Source organism: Macadamia integrifolia, chromosome 3 (genome assembly GCF_013358625.1).
Source record: "Macadamia integrifolia cultivar HAES 741 chromosome 3, SCU_Mint_v3, whole genome shotgun sequence".
Taxonomy (NCBI): Eukaryota; Viridiplantae; Streptophyta; class Magnoliopsida; order Proteales; family Proteaceae; genus Macadamia; species Macadamia integrifolia.
Genome location: NC_056559.1, coordinates 13756277 through 13780086, shown reverse-complemented (window position 1 = coordinate 13780086; position 23810 = coordinate 13756277). Strand labels below are relative to the sequence as shown.

Sequence of the window (23810 nt, the reverse complement as noted above, 5' to 3'; positions counted from 1 at the left end):
AAAAAGGCGGGGGGGTGGGGGGGCATACCTTGTACAGAAGGCTCCGCCAAGGTCTGGGGAGAGTTATACTGTCGCTGTCTTAACCCTACCTTACGGAGAGACTGTTTCCCAACTGCGATCACTAGGTCTCAATGGAGCTACTTACCATTGCGCCGAAGTCCACGAATACTATGTCATGTTCCATTTGGAGCTTGAATTATATATAAAAAATTAAAAAAATATATATTTTAAAAAGACAGAACATTACTAGACGAATGGAGTGGGTGGGAAACTTCAAATGAATAACTTTTGGGAGGGGGATCGATACACGAGATTGATATATTGGAATTTTACACACAAGCTTACTTTTCAGAGGTCTTGTGGAAGTATTATGCAATCATACTGTGGATATAAAGGAAAAGGATAACTAGCAGACTGAAAGTAGAAAACTAGCTATAAAGACTCATATGTAGAACCCATTTAAATGGGCGAGCCTGATCCCTGGTACCATCCTATGGTAAACACCTGATATATCACTGTCAACTAGGTAGTTGTTTGTTGCAGGGATATTTGTTTCCACAAGGTTGTAGAGATGGTTGTAGGCATTTGCTCAGTTGCAATCAAGCAACACCATGGGGTTTTGCTCTCTCAGCTCACTTCCTCTCTTTGGTATCATGTGATGCCTAGGAATCTTACACGCGTACTTTCAGTTGGTATAAACATCCGCGAGATCCCCTCTCTTACTACAATTTCGACAGAGAGATGAAAAGGAGTCTTTGGGAATCTCCACCTAGACAAGGGTCTGACACCCATAAATTTCCCCTCCTCTCATGGGAGAAAATGAACTAGAACAGAAAAACTCTGGTTACTTATAGGCTTAGGTAAATGTCAAGTTATAGACATTGAAATGTGTTAGACACCGAATCTGTTCCGCCAAAGTTGATTTTTCTAGACCAACATATGTTCCTACAAAGTTAATGAGGATCTACAATTAGAAGGTTAGGCAGGATATGTACAACTTGATGGAGGTCCAAAATGTTGAGACAATAGTTAGTAAAATATGAGTATTTTACGCGTATAGTACGTGCATCCAAACATTTAATTCAAAAGTTCATAATTTGGCATATCAATAAAAAAAAAAACCGTTTAATATGTGGATTTTAAGGATAACCGTATTATACATGAATAATACTCTTATAATACGATACATACTCAATAAAACTTTTGGGTTCCAAAAAAAAAAAAAAAAATGAGATTAATCCAAATGGGCCAAATCCCGATTCCCATCCCTTGTCTTCTATCAGGAACCCTAATTGATCGAAACTATAACATTTCTTCTTCCCTCATCTAAGTAAACCAAAAAAAGAAAGAACTCTTGCCCTAGTGACCCCTTCTCCATCTCCGTTCTGGGCGGCCAACGACCGAGGGCGATAGGTAAGACATCAATATCCCCTACTCTCATTCTCTTCTCTATTTCTCTTCCCATTGATTGTTGAAAACCCAATCAACCCTTTCTCTTCTCCGTTTCTCTTCCCATTGGTAGTTGAAAACCCAATCGAGGGTGATTATATCTGGAAATAATTTTTAACGAGAAGCAAGAAAGATTCAAAAGAGATGACTCACATGGACAAAGATGGCCAAAGACAAGATTTTCCAAAAGAGGTTGAAATGAAAATCTTTCTAGGAAATTTAACATACAATCGCTATTTAAATTGGTCTGACAATTATGTACAAACATAGTTGCAGTTAGACAATGTGAAGAATTAGAAAGAGGGAAATGACACGGGTGTTCTCCTCCCTTTGTTCTTACAATATTGCATCTGAAAAATCAAAGGAGTTGAGGGAGGAGGTTTTTGAGCCTTAATATTGATCTGTGACCGTTCTTAGATTGTACCCCCATGGAAATTTCAAGAAAATCCAAACTCATCTCTGGGGATGAACAATTGCAAACATTTATTTTCCATCTTCTTGAACCTTGTTTTCGTACCAAGAAGAAGAAGAGAACATGTAAAAGTTACGAGACGAGATGATGTTTGATTCTCCTCTTAGTTCTTTCTACCATATCCTTTTTAAGGGTTCGATGTAACTAATATTAAATGTGAAAATTCAAAAGAATGGGAAATGATTTCAAATTGGAGAATCAGACTGGATTTTAGTGTCCATCAAAGCATGGTAGATTATAATTTAGTTTCAAACAATCATTTTTAATCTCGAATTTTTGCTCCCAGATTTTTACAGAGCAACCATATTAAACACGTATTAAATGCGTACCGTATCATTGCCGTATGCGTTTTATTGCATCGGATTTTTTAAAACGTATTATTATTGTATGATCCATTTAATTGCCGTACGTATCCATTCCCATATTATTGCCGTCCCCAAACTTACTATGGTTGAGATTATCCCGATCAGAGGCCTATTGTGAAAGATTCTAAATGGCCGACCCTCGTTAGTGGACGAGATTCATTATTGCAATATAAATTTACTCTTTTTTTTTCTGTAGAATAGCAATATAATTTTACGATGATATGTGTTCACTCGAGAGAGAGAGAGGGAGAGAGAGAGAGAGAATCTTATACCTATTTAGAGTTTCAGTTAAATGAGAGGGAGGAAGCGGAGGATGCTTGGTCGTTCAATCATACCAATCCTCCTCCACCATCCTATGCTTGCTCTCTCTCTCTCCACTTTTTTTTTTTTTTTTTTTTAATCTTCACTAGGGTTTAATCAACCGTAGCAAATTCTTTTCCTCCAAATAGATGAGTGAAACAAAGGATTTGAACCCTAAGACTAAGTGAGTGAATGATACTAAGGCCCTTATTGGTAATAATTCTACACTCAATTCATTGATTCCGAGCGTAAGTATTTTTTATGATTTTGTGATTCCTGAGATCATAATCACCGATTGGTAAATAGTATCAGAAGTACTTTTAAAATCGACTCATAACAAAATCAACGATTTCGGTCAGAAGAAGAAGATCCACCTTAGCTCGGCTCGAAGATACTCCAATGACTGTTGCTCAAAGGTTTCTCCCAAACTCCTAACTTGTCTCCAGAAATTATTGAGGTTGAGAGATTTTTGAATGAGTTTTGTTTCAACAAATGTGTTTCAAATCATGTAAATCACCAAAAGGATGCTCTGCATTTCATGAGTTGAGAGCATATTTGGGGCCGGTTTGATTTATGGGAGTATGGAATCAGACCAGTGCAATCAACTGCAATTCCACTCCCGTTCTGCTTTAGTGAATAAAAAATCACCAGAATCATAAAATCATGAAAAATTTATGGCGCCACCCCCTTAGAGAATGCCACTATTATAGAAACAACTCTTGCATAATTCCAAATTACGCTCACACCCTCTACCATCAGTCTCTGTTAAGTGACGATTTTATCATTTTGACTAAAACACATGACCCTAAATCATATCCTCTTCTTCCTCTCTACATAAAGACAACTAACGAACAACCTAACCCTTCCTCACCCTCAGCTCGGCCGTTGCAAAACCTTTTGTCCCATCCACCACCGCTGCAACTGTAGACAAGTATTTTGGTTCTGCTACGGATTTCAAGAAAAAAATTGGAAACAATGAGGTTTCTGTTACCGATTTTGACTCCAATTCCAATTCCAATTCCAATCACCAAGAAAAAGCTTGCAACCACTGCCCTATCTTCTTCGGCCCATCTGGTGAATTACAAGAAAGTTCTGAAGGTTTTCTTTTGTTTGTATCTCTATTTTCTACATAGGGGGAGATTGGAGAGTGCTCTGCAAAATTTATGATAAAATGAATTTTGTGGTTATTGATGGAATTGTAGAGAGATATGGGTAACAAATTATTAATAAGTGGAACAGTCCCGTTTTTAATCGAACTTCTTTCCTTGTTTGTCTCAATCTCTTTGGACTTTGGGGAGGGAGGAAGCTTTTCAAGGGGAAAACAAAGGATCTAACCAATGTGTAACACCGGGTTGTAGTAAGTCCTCTGTTTCTTATAGAAACCCCCAAAACATCTGATGAATAAATTCCTTTCTTCTTGTGAATTCAAATTCAAAGACGACTCCCATATATCTGTTTCTTCCCTTTATAGGCTCTTTGATAGGTCGCGATATATCATCAATTCTTGGGTTACTCGGAACTTTGGAGCTCTCTATGCTCCTTTCCTCCTCTCCATTTCTCTTTAGTTTGCTGGCTCACTATGACATACAAGTTATTGGTTCTTTCCGCTCCAACAAAGAACAATGGGCTTGTCAAGCCTTTTATTGTCTTGTGCTTGCTTCTGATGATCTTCATCACTGCCTTTACTCCTAGAAGTGTAGAAGCAAGGTCACTCCCTCCTGTGCAGCAGCCAAGTATGGTTTTCAAACATACCCATGTGTGTGTGTGTGTTTGTGTGTGTGTGCGCCTTGTAGTTAGGGGTGTCAACGGTCCGGTTTGGTGCGGTTTCGGTCCGGTTCCACCGGTTTCGGTCCGGTTCCACCGGTTTCGGTGTGACTTTAGACCTGACCGAAATCGACCCATTAAGGATTTATCGGCTTCGGTCCGGTGTCGGTTTCGGTGCGGTTTGGGTTCGGTTTGATACCGGCAGTTGGCTCAATTAAATATTTATGAAGGTGACACAATCAATTTGTCGCAAAAACCCAACCACCAAATTAAAATAAAGGCCAGAGTTGCAGATGAGAACTCATCTGAAGAGTCAAGAACATCCAGAACAGGCAGAACTGAAGTAGAGGAAAGAGAGGAAGGAAGAAATCCCAAGAAAAAAAAATGGAGGAGTTTTCATCAAAGGAGACGACGCCCAAACAGCGTCATCATCAATCTCTTTCACGGTTTCACCCAATCGGCCAATCGATCAGCAGCGGCTCGTCATCAGACGACTTTTCAATGGGTCTCCGGCCGCACGCCACCTCCAGTACAAACACCCCATAAGGTCATAACTGTACTCTGTACACATCGCTTGCCGCCGTCGCTATTACGTTCGCCAACTCCGGCGCTAGGGCCCATGGCCATAACCGCTGGTCCGCTGGCTGTTGGCCGCTGCTGCCTGCTGCTCACTCGCTCACGGCGTCACGGCGTCACGGCGTCACCAACCTGGGCTGCCTGCTGCTCACTCTCTCTTTGAAAAATTAGGGTTTTCAGGTTTTGAAAGGTTGAAGTGTTTTGAGGTTAAAATGTCGAATTTGCAATTTTGTATTTAGGGGTTAAACGGTGGGCTCGGGTCGGTTTGGATCGGTTCCGGTTTCGGTGCATATTTCCGGCGCTTTTGGTGGCCCAACGGGCTAACCCGAACCGAACCGAGACCGGATTCAATTTAATATACAAACCGAAACCGGCCCAATAAGCCACCGGTTCGGTTTGGATCGGGCTTAATCGGTTCGGTCCGGTCCGGTTTGGATATTGACACCCCTACTTGTAGTAATGCCTAACTTGTACTAAACTGATCATTCCTTCAGCAGACCCACTGGTCGACTTTAGCGTGGTAGGTTGCAGTCCCTCATGGCTGATGGAGCTGCCAATTTGGAGATGAAGACTATGGAGCTCGGTTGTGATGGGGTTAGGGGTTTAAGAGAGGGTATAATATGTACTTCACTTTTTAGAAGAGTATTTTGGTATTTAGAAAAAATATACCAACTGATGTTAACATTTAAGGTATATTTGGTAACAAAGACTGACAGTAGGGGGTGTGAGCGTAGTTTGGGATAATGCAGAGGGTGTCTCTCTAATAATGACATTCTTTAGAGAGTTGCGCTGTAAATTTCCCTAAATTCCGAATATTATGAATCACGGCCTAAATTCAACATTCAGGCATTATAACTTGCAAAGTAAATTTTATTTTGTCATTGCATTGCTCATTGTAGGGTACAATTTACAACATGTGAAGCTTGTTAAAGGATGGCGTATTGTGCCTTCGTACTAGGAAAGAGTGTCTAATTCCCCCTTCCTGCTTTTTTGAACCAATACTCATGCATTCGTTCGTTGCGACTCCCTCACTAACAACATTGGTAATAGGTCGACCCAAAGGGGGTTAGTCAAGATTAGGAAATGATAAAAATACACAACCTTCATGAAACCCCCCTATTATTCCATTCCTCTATTTGTGTTCGTGGTATGGTAATAGCGTCTGCACCTAAACGGGGCCTATTGCGGTCATGAATCTTCAATAATACTATTTCAAGCACTAGTTAACAATAAAATGAAATAATGATATTTTATCATTACGATTCAATAATTAATTTATATGTCAATCATTTTTTTCAAATTCAAATGTTTTTTTTTCTATTCTATTTATCTTTTAATAATTTTTTTTTCCTTAATGTTAAAACTTAACAACCAAACTCAGCCTGAGGTTTTCAAGCAAAATAATAATAATAATAATAATAATAATAATAATAATAATAATAATAATAATAATAATAATAATAATAAAAAAGAAAAAAACGAGAGGTGCTCAAGCTTAGATTTATGGTTGGCGACGAATTTTGGGACATCAACACGGATTGTTCATCTATAGTTTATTATATACTTCTTCCTAAGTTGACGAAATCCAATGTGTTTTGACTTTTGACATCGTTTACGTCACATGTGACTTTTGCACATCTGAGTATTTTTTTAGGTAAAAATGCACATCTGAGTTTTTCAAGCCTCCGGTGAGGAAATGAGGCTTTACCAAAGAAAAACAATGAGGAAATGAGGAAAAGTGTGAGATCTGAAATATTTGGTAAGGGATGGCAATGTATACAAATTTTGACCAATAAATTTAAGGAAGAATGGAAATCACATGGGATGGTTTTGGATGTGATTTTCCCAATGGGTTCTGAAGAGGGGCTTTGCTCTAAAAAGTTCAATTGGGTGCCTCGAGTCAAGCTAACTGATACCTAAGGTTTGAAAGACGCATTCAAGTATCATCCTTAGAGGGACTCGGACAGATGCCATTTGGAGAACATCGGCAATGTTATGCCAATCGAGATTCTCATCTGACAATCGTAACTCGATGACACATAAGTAGTTCTTGAATAAAACTCGGGAAAAATGGTTTTTGGGGGAAGAATGTGGTCCCTAGGCCAAGACGCATGGTGCAAAATGATCTTTCTATTTATGCTTCCTTGTATACATTGGTCTTCATACAAACACTTCCCCTAATAAGAGAGATAGGATACACTGCTCGTAAGATCGATCACCTGGTTGTACGAGTCAGCAACCAACACTTGTCCCACATTTTACCATTACAAGGATAAAGATGGGTATATTTGAAAACAAAAATGACAGGTATTAGATGCTGACTCGTGCAACCAAGTCATCGTACAAGCAGTTGATCCGTTTTCCTAATAAGATCAGGTTAGACTTCAACTTTTGAGCCTTGTTTCTGGAAACGTGTCCTCTGTTCCAAAAGCCACTACCACTGCCAGCTTACGCCCAGTCTATTCTCCACAATCCAACGTCACCAATCCCACCTCCCCAGCTGCTTCCGTCCCTCATTGGCTTCCTTGGTTTCTCACACTTCTACCAAACCCCATAACCACCCCTCTATATTATTCATCCATCACCAATGGCTTCCTTCAGCATAACACGCACAGATACAACCTTCCAAGACACTACTACCTCCTTTACTGATATAGTAATATGGTTTTCCTCCTTTCTACTACTACCTTCTTCACTTGCAGATCACCTTCAATTATGTTGCTGGTTTATCTATTGCTAAGCTATTTAATAGCTTCTGCCACAGGTAATTTCTACCAAGACATTGACATCACTTGGGGAGATGACCGAGCTAGAATACTCAACAAAGGGGACCTCCTCACTTTGTCTCTTGACAAGGCCTCTGGTTCTGGCTTTCAATCCAAAAACCAATATCTTTTTGGGTTATTCAATATGCAGATCAAGCTTGTCCCCGGCAACTCAGCTGGCACGGTCACCACCTACTATGTGAGTTTATCATGATTTTAGCCTTTTGGGATAAGCTTATATTCTTTCAATTTTCATTTTAAGTATCATTTTGGCTAATGTTGTTTAATTGATTGTGTTGCAGTTATCATCTCAAGGTTCAAATCATGACGAAATCGACTTCGAATTCCTTGGAAATCTTAGTGGAGATCCTTATATTGTCCACACTAATATCTACACACAGGGGAAGGGGAACAGAGAACAACAGTTCTATCTCTGGTTCGATCCAACCAGGGACTTTCACAACTACACCTTCCTATGGAATCCTCTTCACATTGTGTAAGTGAATGCAACTATAATTTCGGGTAATCATTAAGGAGAGAGGGTACCCAATTCCTCATAAGCTTTCACATCGGACTACTCACATCTAATGATTTGTTTTGATTTATCATCTTTCAGTTTCTACGTGGACGGAACTCCAATCAGAGAATTTAAGAACACAGAGTCTAGTACTGGTGTTCCATACCCAAAGAACCAACCAATGACACTTTATGGTAGCATTTGGGATGCAGAGGATTGGGCTACAAGAGGAGGCCTCGTCAAGACAGATTGGACTCATGCTCCTTTCACTGCCTCCTTTGAAAAATATAAAGCTGATGCTTGCGTGTGGTCCTCTAGCAGCTCCTCATCCTCATGTGCTTCTTCATCGTCAAAGAATAACACTTGGATGTCTCAAGAGATGGACTCAACCAGCCAAAGTAGACTCAAATGGGTGCGAAAGAACTATATGGTCTACAACTATTGCACTGACACCAAGCGATTCCCTCAAGGCCTTCCTCCGGAGTGTTCAATTAACTCAACAGCTTAGGCCATTGTAGGCTCCATTACTTCATTGTAATACCATAAGAAAATACACATTATTTGTCAGTTAGTTTTTTTTTCTTTTTTTTTTGTAACATGATTGGCAAAAAATAATATTAAATTAAATTGATTTAATTACCGATTGAGTTCATCAATGGATAGATGGATTGCTATATCACCTTGCTTGGGCTGTAACCCAAAACCATGGCCAGACCCAAGATAAATGATCATAAGATCTTATATATTTCCTTGTTCTATGTATCGTTCTCTCCAATAAGTGCATATACAGGATTGTCATCGAGCGCTGCCTCCTCTATCAATTTAATGTGAAGAAAAATCTCTTTCATGTCAAATTCAGACTGAGCATATTTGTATACGAGAACCAAAAGAAACATATGAATGAACTAAAATTAAAACGACGAACAAGAAATATAAACGAATTGAAATGTTTTAATCAATTTTAGACAAAATGATAGGAGGTCAGTGATTTTCACCATGAAGGAAGCAGATTGGGTTTGGCTTTGTTTATGAGGGTATTTTGGTATTTAAAAATAATTAAACAGCTGATGTCATACCTTAATGTATATTCTCTAACAAAGATTGACGGTAGGGGATCCATGTTTAATTGTCAGAATACAGGGGTGTTTCTTTTAAAAATGGCATACAGCAGGGGTGGCATTGTAAATATCCCTTAATTCTAAGAAAGCATTTCAGTGCATTTCTAGACCTAATGTCCTCAATCATTTTTTGGTGGGATGCAACTAATGCAGTATAAGTTAGGTATAAGACTCAAAACCTCGAAGTCACTAGACCCTACCCAAACCCCTTTTTTTTTTCTTTTTTTGGGTGGGGGTAGGTATAATGTCTTGTATTTTATTGATTGTATAAGTGGATTAATTCCAAAAGTCCATTAAGAGGTTGAGGGCTCGAAGGGCTACATGGATATATCGATAAATTACTTGTATAGATTTTCACTATATATATTTGTGGGGATCTAGATCCACTCAAACCACTAGGACGCCAAGTGAGGCATCCGATGGTTGAGAGGACTCGAGCACACACCTTAACACATGGCTAAGGTTGTATTGGGGTGTGGTGTTCGAGTCATCCTAGCCGTTGGTTGCTTCATTGGGCATCCCAATGGTTGGGGAGGATCCAAACGCTATTTTGTAGAAGGGTTTTCTTTTCATAATCAATCTAAGAGGGATCCAACTCCTCTCTATAGAGCCTAGAGACTAAATAGTGATCCTAAGGTTGGGAGGACCCATGCACGTGTCCCTAGGTAATCCCAGTCCTATGATCACTCTCTGGTCTCTGGTCTCTATGGAGAGGAATCATATCCCTCTAAGAGAGGTGTGAGGACAAGCGGTTATAACCTTATTCTCTATTGATAGTGAAATAGATTTCATCTCGTCGTGGATGTATGCAATCTTATCGAATCACGTAAATCTTTGTGTGCATTGTTTGTTTGTAGTTCCCATTCATTTTTGCTATCGTTTCAGATTCTCATTTTCTACAAAACCGGAGTACAAAATAGTTACCTCTATCAGATGCCATTTATATTGGATCAGCTGGTTGTGAAGGTCCTCAAGCAAAACGCAAGATTGAGTTTTTGATTTCTTAGGTAAGCACCAATGTTGGGATCAGAAATGGCCCGAGTTTGGGCTTGACCCATGTTTCATTTCTTAATCGGATGATCTTGATTCTTGATCCTTTTAATCAAATAATGGCATAATAGCAGCCCTTATATATGAAATTTAGAAGTGATAGAAAAGTATATATGGCTAAAATTTTGCTGCTGCCGGGTTGCAGATAAGTAGCTGCAATCCATACGTGACAGCATTTCAATAGATCCATGTATACCTGAGTTTTTAGTATCTTTTAATCCAATTTAACTTGACATTAGGATTTTGAGTTCACCATCAATCAAGTAGAAACTTCCTATATTACCCTTTTGCTTTGAGGAAAAAAATAAATAAATAAATAAATGAAGCAAATTTTAGGAACAAGTTTCTTCTTGGTGCAATCCCCTCACTCCCATGCACTGCTACCCCTCCCTCACCCTGCATGAAGAAGCCCGTCCTACAGCGTTGCTCAGCCTTGTCAATGGTGGGGCTCGTCTAGTTTGATTTGCCGGTTCATTGGAAAGGATTACAACAATGCACTGTTATATGAGGAATTCTCTTTTTATACTTTTTTTTTTTTCAGAAACGATCTTTCTACTTGCTCTTGTTAAGTCGAAAGATATTAATATTTCTACTTTCTAATGCTTAAGAAGATATTGGTAATGGTTATATTCCAATATTTTTCTCTTGCGCCCCGCACGCTTTCTAAAGTCTCATCCTACCGTCCCACCTCTCCTGCTAGTTTGAGACTGCAGTACAAATTTCACACATTAAACTTCACCCAATCAGCAAGAGTTCCAATCATAGTTTGAGGAATCAGAACGGATTCAATCGATATTGGCCCTATGTTATCTCCTATCTGATCTTGATTTTTGTTATTTTTTTGTTTTCCCTTTTTTTTTCCCTCTCCTTTTTATGAGAAAAACAATAGAATAAGTGCAATAAATGGTCTCCCTTATGAGTCAAAACTAAAAGATTCCTGAATGCCGAATTTTAGTCCGAATGAACATAAAATTCCACCTTCATTTAATTATCACAAAAAAAGAAACAAAGTTTTTTCCTATTTATCCAATTGATCCCATCTTAACTTGCTTGGCCCAAACCCACACTGACCTTCTCTTCTAACCTTCAGCAGAGTCGTACAATGTGAGGTGTTGTAGTAAGTTGATGATTGAACAGTAAGGACAACATGGTTAATTGAAGATTATGCCAAAAAATACCGGTCAAAATCAACTGAATCAAATAGTCAATACAGAAAAGAGTCCAACCAATAAAGGGTGTTACTCTTCAAGGTCAAGGTAAGGCTAATGCTCAATTTGGATTTACTCAATATATTTTGATGGATTCTTACAAAATTTTGATATTATGCCATATCATTTAGAGTTTGTAACATAAATCATTGGAATTATAGGCTAATGGATGTTATAGATAATACTTGCATGATTAACCAAAAAAATGATTGCCATCACGAAGGAATTGCTTGTGAATGCCCAACGGAATCAAACAGTCCCACAATACATGGCCGATACATAAGTAAAACACAAGGTAAAAGTGTAATATTTTTTTTTATTAAAAAATAAGGATAAATTTGTCTTATAAGATACGATCCGATCCAAATCAATATTGACCTTAATCAATCTCAAAATCCATCTTGAGTTTTAGAAAGTTGGTGGAAGCAAAGTAGCAAGGGGACCGAATAGTGTATCACATAAGCTGGACGAGGAAGAGGAGCAAGAAGGAGAAGCGTACAGGAGAAGGGCGGTGAATTTATTTCCTAAAGTTTGCTTTATTTATTTATTTATTTTCTCTCAAAGCAAGAGAGTAATAATATAGGAAGTTCATAATTGATTGACGGTGAACTCAAAATCCTATCCTAATGTAGCGTTAAATTGGGTTAAAAGATACTAAAAACACAGGTATACGTGGATCTATTGAGGTGCTACCATGTATGGGTTGCAACTACTTAGGGCAGCAGCGAAATTTTATCACGTATATATAACCAATTCAAGTTCCTAGTCCTTAGGAACCCACACACCCTCTAATGAAGGGAGGGTGTGTGGGTTTATGGGAGGACTTGGTTTTACAAATGCCAAAACCTAAAGTAAAGCTCTTCTCAAACTGGGATGGAGACTCCTATCAAATGATAATAGCCTCTGGGTCCAAGTCCCTAGGTCAAAATACTTTGCCAACAGGTCAGTCTTTGACCCTAAAACTCTTAAAATAAGAGGATCACCTTGTTGGAATAGCATTAATAAAATTCTTCCAATTTTGAGAAGAATGGTCATTCGGAAAATAGATAATGGCCTCAATACCTTCTTCTGGTTTGACCCCATGGGTCCACTCTCAAAATAACATTCTTGAGTTACACAAGGTTTTGAACAACAATGGAACCTGCACACCGTCTAATGAATCAGTTAGTAGCTTCATCATTGATAATACCTAGAACAATGAACTATTAAACTCTTTAGTTCCCGATTATGTTACTGATTCTATTGTTCAAATCCCATTATCCCGTCATAATGACAGATGGTGGTGTACCGTGTCAAAGGAAGGATCCTTCTCAACAAAATTAACAGCTAAATTTCTCCAGACCAATACACTAACAAATTTCAATGCATGCTACAACAGGTGTTATTGCTCATCTCCATGCTCACGCTGGTGGCGATTTTTCTGAAAAATCAATATCCACCCTAGGTTTAAAATCTTCTTTTGGAGAGCAATAAATGACGGTTTACCAACAAATGATGGTTTACCAACAAATGATATTTTGTCAAAATGGGTGGATATTGACCCACTATGTCATTTATGCTCAGCCAAGCACCAATCTCTTTACCATTTATTGGTTGACTGTGAGATCACAAGGAAGATTTGGGCTTTAGGCCCATTGGGCTTTAAACCTGATCATCTTCCAATGGATTCTGTTTATAAACTAGTTTCATTTTGCTTCAATTCTGGTTTTATTCCAAAAAAAGATCTGAGCTGGTTTTTTTTTGTATTCATAATCACTTGTTACTTTCTCTGGAATCACATAAACAAAACACTTTTCTATGCACAAAAGCCAGATTTTGTTAGCACCCTTAGGCACATTGAATTTTGGATTGCAAATAATATTACTCACTCTAATCAAGAGAACCAAGTGACATCTAACTCAGACTCCATCATCACACCCACACCATCAACACCAAGCACAATCACTCTCATCATTACCAGTATCATGGACAAACAGAAAACTATGTTTGCATGGGCGATTGCTTTTATTTCCCAGAATAAAAGTATTTTATATGAAGCGAAATATGTTTCGACTGGAAAAAGTGGTGAGGCGAAGGCTCTAGGTCTTCTCAAGGGGCTGAAATGGGCAAGGACCAAGAGGTGGAATGTGGACACGGTGTGGAATGACGCAGAAGACGTAAAACTGTTTTTTGATAAACAATTTGAAAAACTTTTAACCTTATGACCAAAGACTTTAATTATGCTAAGCTGTGAGTTGGACAAGCATCCTGCTTCTCCTATTTTTTGTATTATAAATAGACATAGGCTATTAAGAGAACTAAAATCTATAGCTCACGCTACTCTAACTAATAGAAGATCCATATATAAGGCGGACATGCTATGTAATGTAAATATTGCTACATAATAAATAATTTTCTGTTTGGCTGATAAAAAAACAGAAGTTCCTAGTGAAGATTTTATAATAAAAAACAGAAATTTCGTTGTAAATATAACAGTTCATGTTGCAGACCAAATTATATGATGAGAGTAGCAGTAACGTGTTGTTCTAGTTACAACTAATAAGAATAGCAAAAAATAAAAGAATTTGGGTACAAGGATTTCACAGATGGGGAAAAAAAACTGAATCAATGAATGAATAACAGGAGCTCTCCTGTGGAGTCTCTGCGTATTTGTATGTATATCTAAGATTGAGTGGTGGCGGCACATTCGGTCGGAAGGCCCTGAGGAAAGCGTTTGGTGTCATTGCAGTAGTTGTAGATCATGTAGTTCTTCTGGACCCATTTCAATCTCTCTTGGCTCACCGAATCCAGCTGTTGCGAGAACCAATTATTGTTGTTGTTGCCGGAAGATGCAGGGGAGGATGGAGAATTGGAGTTGCAAGAAGACGACCCAGAAGACCAAACACAGGCATTAGCATGGAAGTTGCGGTAGGAGGCGGTGAAGGGAGCTTGGCTCCAGTCAGTTTTGACAAGCCCGCCCCTGGTAGCCCAGTCATCTGCATTCCAGAGACTGGAATAAATCCTCATGGGTTGGTTCTTTGGGAAGGGAACGCCCTTTGATTCTAAGTTCTTGAACTCTCTTATGGGAGTCCCATCCACAGAGAAGCTGAAAATAAAAAACAAATTAATGTACCAATCAGATCAGATCAGAACAGTACAAAATTGGGGCTGGAACTTTGGATGGATGGATGGATGGGTGGATATGAGTAATGCTTGCTTACATGATTCGTTGGGGATTCCAAAGGATGGAGTAGGTGTGGAAGTCGGCGGTTGGGTCGAACCACAGATAGAACTGTTGCTCTCTGTTTCCTTTGCCTTGACTGAACACATTTGTGTGAAGAATGTAAGGATCTCCACTGAGGTTCCCCAAGAATTCGAAATCGATCTCATCCCACGTTGCCCCTTTTGAAGATAACTGCAACAGAAAGAATTTCAAATTTGAATTAGAGAGATATTTGAGGAATTGCTTATTTTTGTCAGAAAAATGGGAACTTTATAATTCATTGAGAACAGAGGAACAACCAAAGGGGAGCTTACATAATAGGCGGTGACAGTGCCAGCAGAGTTTCCAGGAACGAGCTTGAGCTGCATATCAATCTTCCCAAACAGGTATTCGTTGTTGGATTGGAAACCGGAGCCTGAAGTTTTGTCAAGGGACAGAGTGAGAAGCTCGGCGTTGTTGAGTATCTTGGCACGACCATCCCCCCAAGTGAGGGTGAAATCTTGGTAGAAATTATTTGCAGAGACAGCCATTAAAGAGGTGCCCAGTAAGATAGACACCAACAATAGTGAAACAATGAAGGACGATGAAGAAGAAGTAGCCATGAGAGATGCAAAGAGTGGATGCTGAATTGAGGAGGAAAATTGTTTGATAAAAGGCTGCAGTGAGGCTGGGTTGTTGTGGTTGCAGAATAAGTCTGTACATATATTTATATACACGAGGGTGAAGCAAACGAGAGAGATGAAGTGGTGAAGCGAAGAAAGGCATTGGAAAATTCAAGATCGAGTGAAGTTTGAGCTGTCCACAGTTGGATACGACTCATGCGAGTTGGTAACCAGCCAGCCTGGAAAGGAAATGAGAACCTTATAACTCGTCCAAACTAGTTTTGTATTTTTACCCCCACGCAGTGTTCACTGGAGCCTCCAGCCAATGGGAGTTGCAAACTTTACACGAAAACAGGAAGCTGCTTCCCAGTTCCCAGTGGCCGCGTAAAGCCCCATTACGTAGTCGGCCCCACCATTTAAATCCTGAGCCGGACCAGGTCGATTAATAAATAATAACTGCTGACACGTTTTTTAATAAATCGTTCTCTGCGCAAGTGTTATCCAATGGGGTACTCTGATTTAACACAACTTATTTAAAATATGTTTATAACACGCATAGAGCTAGTTTAGGGCTTGTTTATGAAACTTGATATGGTTATGATAGAAAATAAATGTAATCGCATGGAGATCAAATAAGCATGCAATAATAAAAATAGAGTCAGATCTTAGGTATACTTGAATCCATAGCTGAAGAATAACAACTCTTAATGTCTCTTCTCGTATGCTCTTTGTACAAGACGATCAATGTTGGTCTGGTCTATTATTTTTTCTTTTTGCTTTTAGGTTTCTCTAGTCATTCACTTATAGGGGTGAGTGTAGGGACCAACCCTTCAATGAAATTAGGGTTTTCTTCCCATTAAGGAAATAATATCTTAGGTCCACACATAGTAATATATATATATATATATATCAAACTGACATATGCAAATGCACGTGTTAGCATTTGTCAGATAGTAGAGAAATTAATGTCTACAATAATCTAAATGCATTCTAAAAATTATCTTTCGTAAAATTTACTAATCCAAAATTTGTAAGGCTCAATCTATTTTAGTCTAAGTTGGAAAGAAAAGAAAAATAATTTAAAGTATCTAATTATAGAGTTTGGTCCAAAGAAAGTAGAAAAGAAGGAACATAAATTTTTACAAATAAAATTTTTTGTTAAATATTGTAGAGGAAGAAAAATATTTTCCTTTTTTGAGCATTTTATGTTAAAACATATTGAGCCATTAGTCCTCCAAGAAAATCCATAACTAACCCATTTTAGTCGTGTTTCACCCTAAACGATGCTAGAGGAAAGCTAGATTATAAATTTATAATTGTCCTAACATGAAGGTGTAAAAGGGAGGCAAATAATATTTCATCCACCTATAGGGTTATGCCTTATTTAAATTTCAACGGGGATGATAATAAATCTAAATTTTAGAAGTTTAACTTTCAAATGAGATTATAGAAGTGTTTGAAGGTATTGAATACAAAGATATGGTGGATTAAACATACTACACATAATCCCAAAAACGAAGAAATTTTCATAAACATATTTTTCTTAACCCAAGATTTGTTTTTTAGAGTTGCACCCGACTTTTGGAGAATCAATTATTGATTGGATGCAAAGGAACTTGGGACAATGCCAAACCACATTTTCATTCCATGAATTTTTTTTTTGTTAACCAAGGTGTCCGGGCCAGCTTACGCGCACCTCGACTAATCCTCGGGGAGACTAGCACAGCAACCCACCGCCATGATCTCCACTTAAATCGCAGATGCACAGATGGGGAATCGAACCTAAGACTGTGCGCCTAGTCCACATAATCCCCAGTTAGCCCTAACCATTTGGGCAACCCACGGGTGGGTATAGAATAAATAAGAAAACACACACACACACTCACACAATGCGTACGATAGGGTTCGATCCCAAGACCTCCTCCCCTGGGTGCCGGCTCTACAAGCCGAAGCTACCACCACTAGGCTATCCTAATGTTCGTATTATTTAATCATGTAGGAACAGTAAGTACCCAAATCTGGATCCTTAAAGAGCCTAACCATTTAATCAGTCGAGAAAAAACCCGAAGGCACAACATGTTTTGGGCTTTAAGTAATTATTTAAGTACAATATCACAACTGAATTCAACGTAATCAATGCTAACATCATACAATACTAAAGACAGATTTTGATAATTTAACATTTCATACTTAGTATTTTTATCTTAAAATAAATCAAAACTTATCTTGACTGCAATCACATATCTGCCAAAAGCCCATCTTGATCAGCTAAATCAACAATAAACGATTACTTCTTGGTTGCTCCATGTATTGATCCCTTGAGGTGTCTAGTTGATTCATTAGCAATCTTCTGGTTTGCAAAGACTCATGTTGCCATTGAAGGCTTCATACATGCAATTTTCTGCTCTTCTAGTTGTTGCTTTGTTATTTTTGTGTCCACATGCTGAACTTTGCAAGAGTCTACTTGGACATTGACGTCACTTTGCCACGAGTTGAAAAAGTGTTTGTGGAAAGGGAGCCATGATAGTGAAGGGATATGCTGGTTACTGTTGGACTCATAACATTGAAATAAAAGAAAAGGAAAAAGATAAGTAGTTATCTCAACTACTGTAGAGAAGGTCCCCCACCTCTCTTTACGAGGGCATCCTCTCACCCAAGTTGTCTCTCATAGCACACTATCTCACACAGTCACATGGTTGATAACCAAATTCTTTTCATCCATCAAATTGTTGGGAGCTGTAACTGCCCCTCTCCTTTATTAATAGCAATCAAAATTCCCCTCTAGAGTGGGGAGGAAATCTCTTATAAAAATAAAATGTATTGGAAATAGAAACTAACCTATATTGTAATACAATTCTTAGTTACACCAAAATAGTAACTTTTTTTTTTTTGGGTAAACACACAAAAATAGTAACTGAGAACTAAATAAAATATTTTAACTGAAATCTAAATACCTAGTAACTGAAATAGAAACTTAATAAAGTCTAGACATTGTAACTAATTTCAATTGTTTAGCTAAGTTGAGTAAGTAATGGAGTCTTTGAGCTAAAAATTCAGTGACACGTATTAGAATACAACCATTTTGGAAGCTCAGATATATAATTTATATTTTTTCTAGATCCTCTTTATTTTCTATTTTCTAACTCAATGATAGTCCCATAATAAGGATATATCTATAGCACTGAGATTCCCAAATGATTCAAAATTCCCAAAAAAATAAAATGATGCCTTTAAAATATATATCCATTCTCATGGTAAACACCAGTTCTAACCCCAATCCATTGAGTAATGAACCATGACACAAATATATATATATATATATATATATAAAAGCAAATAATAGTGAACAAGCTTATGCTTAGTTGTAATAAACAACACAAAGTGCAATTAGTTTTCCTAATATATTTTCCACATTCCCAACCACAAATTAGAGAAATACAAAAAACAATAAGAAAGACTGGACATCTAGATTCTGGTACAAAAGGAAAACAAAATAGATGCTCCCCATTGTAAGCCTTCCATCTGTTCTTCAAATTTTTTTATTCTAGTTTCATTATCCCAAGGCCTTATATCCAACAAAACTGAGGACTTTCCAACTGATGTCATAAACATTAAAAAAAAAATCTTGTTCAGGTTTTAGATACAAAACTACAAAATTGCAGCACCCATAGGTTTGCATTACCAGATGTTGTTCACTTCCCATATACATGATTTTAAGCAAGTAAATTATAAACAAATGGGAGAAAAAAGACAAAATTTAAAAATTTCAATTTATCAAAGCAAACCAAATATCCAAAATAAAAGTGGGTGGGGGGAATCGAAAGATGAAATAGAAAGGAGAAATTAAAACAGACTATTACATTCTTTCTTCTTCCCAATTGCTTTGATAGCTGCAACACGTTTTTCAGTGGCTTTCTTTTCCTTTTCTGTCACTTCCTCAAAGAGATCCACATCATTATCATCATCCTAGCAGCGCCTGAAAAACAAAGGTTTCTTATGTGCGAGAATATTGTTGGCCCACTTTTTGTGACTAAGAAATGGAGTACCAAGTTAGAGAGAGAGAGAGAGAGAGAGAGAGAGAGAGAGAGAGAGAGAGAGTAGTTACAATTTTGTTTTCAAATTCAAAACAGTAGGAGCAATGAAGCAAAGTTGTTTTTCATTCCTTAGTAAATGTCACCTTAAAATCATGGCAACAATAAAAGGCAAAGAAATATAACCTCTCGAAATCAAAGCCTCCAATCAATCCCAAGAACATAATCCAAATCAACTTTTCCAAGAGGATGCCAAAGACAAAACACTCAAATAAATCTAGGACTTATGCTGAGTCTAAGAATCATAACAAAAAAAGAAGCCTACAAATAAACTAATTCCAATACAATTGCTTACCTTGAATTTTAAACTCAATTCAAATAAATCTATTGAATGGTTGAATATCACAACCACTCAGTAGAGGAGCCCCTCGCAAATTCAGAGCAACACCTTTTTGGTCAGATAATTTAATTGGATATTTCTTCAACATGCTTTTGGAGATGATAACAAACTTACTTAAAACCTTCTCTAGTACCTTAACTTATGCCCATATGCTGAAAGGTGAATGGTATTCCTTTGTTGTCATGCCACCATCTCCCACCTCAAGCATGTCAGGATCTGACAATAACAACTCCAGCCAGTAGTATGGTTCACAATATATATTTGCAGAAAAACAATATGCTAGAACTATGACGAGACCCTTGATAGTTATGGATTAACTTGGAAATTAATGCTTAAGTAGCTGGTCACTTTTAAAAGGGTATTGATGTGAATAACATTTGAACTGATTAATCTTCACATTACTGCTGGTGATAAAGTAACTTGAGCTGAGTTTTACCATTCCAGTTGCTCTTCATGGTCTTATTGCAAGTATAGGTCTTGGACATTACAAAACTACTAATTAATAAATAGGCTACATGAGCAAATAAATCAAATTCTGGTGAGAGAAGGGCATGGGTCTTAGTGTATCTACACGTGTTTATGCAATAATATTATTAAGAAGTGGAAAACCATACTTTCATAGGAAACTTCATACCTTGCATCAGAGTAGACTCCAAGCTTAAGTTATTTGTCATAGACATAATCTGCTAGAGCCTTTATATCAGAAGGAAAGGTTGAGGCTTTAGGAACCAAATTTCATTGCCAAAATTCAAAACAATAAGGAAATAGAAATTAATCAATTTGCCCCCATTGTAAAAAAAAAAAAAAAAACTTTGCAAGTACCTGTGAGTCTCTGTTAAGTTTAGCCCAATAGTCATCTAACATAAATGAAATCAATATGAAACAACATAACAAATTAGCATTAGTAATAATAATAATAATTTGACACTGAGGTGAATCCTCTCTTAACAGGAGCAGTGACTTTAGGGAGAGGAAATAGGAGGGGAAAAAATTAAATGTAAGTAATAGCTGTCACTACAACAGTAGGATGTCGCCAAAGCAAGGTACAGAAAGCCTATACTGAATTTAGTAAAAAGGAAGATGCCACTGACCTTAGAAAGCTTCAAACCGATTGTAAAAAAAATAGGTTAAAGTTCAGCTGAAAGGTTTGTTACAGTCGGCAAATCAAAACTTCGATCTCTTGTTCAAAGTGCAGAAATATATGTAACAAAGAGAGACTGAAGTAGAGTATTCAATAAAATAGATAATGAGAGCATAACAGAGATACACAAACAGTTCTCCTAAAATTAAGGTACCTGCGAATCAGGCTGAGGATAGGTGATGCAGTTTGGCGATGGATCTAGCATATCTTTTATTTACTTTCCTTTTTTAGAGTTAGAATTAGTATGGTAGATTTTTCTTTGAGTAAGAATTTTATTTCTATTTTAGTTAGATGCAATATTTGTTTCAAATAGGAAAGTAGGATTGTTTTCAATCTTTAAATAGGATTATTGAACTCAACTGAGATGGAAAAAAATTGAATGAATTTGAAGAGATATGTTTTGGTTTGAATCGATGACTGCCATGGGTGGTTTTCTTCTCTGAAATTCTTCTTTTCATCCTCTCTATTTCTTCTGGTTTTTCCCTTATCTTCTTCTTCTTCTTTCCTCCTTATTTTCCTCTTGCTGGCTGAACCCCTGTTCTGGGCGGTAGATTACAGCCCTCATGATGCACATCGATTTCTTTTCTGTATGATCTGTTAGGGCTGAAGTTTTGATCGAATGTTTCCCCTACTTGGGCGACCTTAATCCTAGAATCTCATCCCCAAAGGATCCTTCTATCAAGAGATTCGAACCTGGTTCAGATCTGGTTCTGCGCCTTATGCTGGACTGAGTTGCAGGTACAGTTGTTCCTCGAGGTTTGCTGGTGCTAGAGTGGAAGCAGATTTGCTGCTGCGATTTCTTGTGAAGATTTCAGTTGGAGCTTGTGGTTGAGAATCAACAACCAACAAGTTTGGGTTATCGCTGGTTCTATTCTCTGTCGAGACCTAAGGTTGAAGATGAACAACCACTTATTTGCAACTAAAACACTTGTTGAAATTTCACATGAGGTCAGATATTTTGTTATTTTCACAAAGCCCACTTCTTTCTAAAGTTTTGTTTCTAATTATCTCTAATCTGAACTTAAATTCTGGAATACCCCCCCTCTTTTACTTTTCTATTTCAGTTTGACCCTAGAACCTATTTTCATCTCTTTTAAGTGCTTGAATATTCCTGAATTCGCAAAATTGCCCCTCAACCTTATTGAGATATTTCATCATTCTTGTGGGCCCTAAGTGATCCAATCCCTGATTTGGGAACCCGAATCCGCTTCAAGTGGCATCAGAGCAAAATTTTCTGCACTTCCCTAACCATGACAGGTAATGTTACCAATGCTGAGTTGAACAAATTGTACCGTGAGTTAGCCGAGAACCAATAGAATACTGATGCTAGGCTTGAGAGGACTGAAGCCAAGTTTGATAAGTTTATGGAAGAGATGATTGCCTTTATGGAGAGGTCCGACAAGCGAGCTGAAGAAGGATCCTCTACATTTCCTCCTCAGCTCAACACTTTACGGATCGAAGACACACCTCAGAGGCAGAAACTTGATCCAGTTGTTCCCCAGGATGTTACCCGGTAATTTTCTGACAGAGATTATGGCATCAAAGTTGAAGTTCCCGAGTTCAGTGGTGAAAAGGGACCTAAGGAATTTCTTGAGTGGCTTACCAAAGTGGAGAGAATTTTTACGTATAAGTCTCTTCCAGACGTGAAGAAGTGTGAACTCATCATCACCAAGTTTATTGGGTATGCATGTTCATGGTGGGATGATGTAATCCATGCAAGGTTTGTCAGAAGACTTGGACCCGTTACCAATTGGGAGGTCATGAAGCAGATCCTGACTGAAAAATTTGTTCCTCTTAATTATGAAAAGGTAATGTTCCATAAATTATTTAACTTGTAACAAGGGAACAAAGATGTGGATTCCTACACCCTCGAATTCCACAAACTGTCATCAAGGTGTCAACTTCAGGAGACAGACTAGCAACGAGTGATACGATATATCAGTGGGTTAAGTACTGAGATTCGACTTGAGTTGGCTAACAGTGATTTCAGGTCTGTTGATGTGGCAGCAGCTCATGCCAAGACAGCTGAAGAGAAGTCCATTTATTGGAAGGGTATGCTCAAGACTTCTTCAGTTTATAGACCTCCACCACGTATGGAGGAAAAGAAGCCTGAAGCTCGCAGAGTTGAAGAGAAAAGGTCAGAGTTCAACAAGGATAGTGTTGGGGTGACGAATATCATATGTCATAATTATGGCGAGAAAGGTCAGTATTCCAACAAGTGTCCCAACAAGACTCGTTCTGTGAACATAGCAGAGAAGCAGCCGACAGAGAAGAGTGAAGATGAATCTCATTTATATCCTTATCCCCTTGAGGACGATGATATTGTCGATGATGAAGATGAGGATGTAGAAGCTCATTCAGCTAGCCTTTCATCCTTTTCAAATAGACTAGTTGATAAGGCTCCTCTCTTCAGATAAAAGGGTACTTTCCTGCACGGCTCTGACCATATTGATGTTCATGCAATTATTGATACTGTGGCAGAAGCAAACTTCATACCTGTTGAATTTGTTTGAGCACACAACTTTCCATAGAAGTAGCTTTTCAATAAGATTCAGGTGTGAGGTTTTGGACCCACAACTTAAGATGAGGCCATTGCAGTTGTTCGAGTATACTTATAGTTTGGGCCACTACAGTACCATGTCACCTGTTTGGTCACCCCATTGGTACTGCGACATTCTTCTAGGGCGACCTTGGCAGCGACATGTAGGCATTCTCTACGATGGCGCACGGAACACCATCAAGGTGAAGCAAGGAGGTCGTATGTACTTAATGAGGCCACATGCATTATTAGACATGCCACGTCATCGACTGACTCTAGCTCCAGTTACACGTCAGCCTACTCTCCCTCCT

At 38.1% G+C, this 23810-nt stretch overlaps 2 protein-coding genes across 2 annotated transcripts; one reads left to right on the top strand and one right to left on the bottom strand.

The window, feature by feature from the left end:
* Positions 1-7550: 7550 nt before the first annotated feature.
* On the top strand, positions 7551-8868 carry LOC122074582 (probable xyloglucan endotransglucosylase/hydrolase protein 23). The gene is made up of 3 exons (XM_042639469.1): positions 7551-7890; positions 7994-8187; positions 8308-8868. The coding sequence occupies exons 1-3, from the start codon at positions 7588-7590 to the stop codon at positions 8714-8716; spliced, it is 906 nt and encodes a 301-aa protein (XP_042495403.1). The 5' UTR covers positions 7551-7587; the 3' UTR covers positions 8717-8868.
* A 5137-nt stretch (positions 8869-14005) lies between these two features.
* LOC122073099 (probable xyloglucan endotransglucosylase/hydrolase protein 23) lies at positions 14006-15602 on the bottom strand. Its single transcript, XM_042637620.1, has 3 exons — positions 15101-15602; positions 14785-14978; positions 14006-14669 (listed from the first exon to the last, which is right to left on the bottom strand). Exons 1-3 carry the CDS (start codon positions 15386-15388, stop codon positions 14246-14248), a joined length of 906 nt encoding a protein of 301 aa, XP_042493554.1. The 5' UTR covers positions 15389-15602; the 3' UTR covers positions 14006-14245.
* Positions 15603-23810: the final 8208 nt, after the last annotated feature.

Excerpts from the sequence above, each read along its gene's own strand:
- LOC122074582 (XM_042639469.1), top strand. The coding sequence starts at position 7,588 with ATGGTTTTCCTCCTTTCTACTACTACCTTCTTCACTTGCAGATCACCT. Across the intron at positions 7,891-7,993 it reads GCACGGTCACCACCTACTAT|TTATCATCTCAAGGTTCAAA; the intron begins GTGAGTTTATCA and ends ATTGTGTTGCAG. Across the intron at positions 8,188-8,307 it reads TGGAATCCTCTTCACATTGT|TTTCTACGTGGACGGAACTC; the intron begins GTAAGTGAATGC and ends ATCATCTTTCAG.
- LOC122073099 (XM_042637620.1), bottom strand. The coding sequence starts at position 15,388 with ATGGCTACTTCTTCTTCATCGTCCTTCATTGTTTCACTATTGTTGGTG. Across the intron at positions 14,979-15,100 it reads GCACTGTCACCGCCTATTAT|TTATCTTCAAAAGGGGCAAC; the intron begins GTAAGCTCCCCT and ends TTTCTGTTGCAG. Across the intron at positions 14,670-14,784 it reads TGGAATCCCCAACGAATCAT|CTTCTCTGTGGATGGGACTC; the intron begins GTAAGCAAGCAT and ends TTTTATTTTCAG.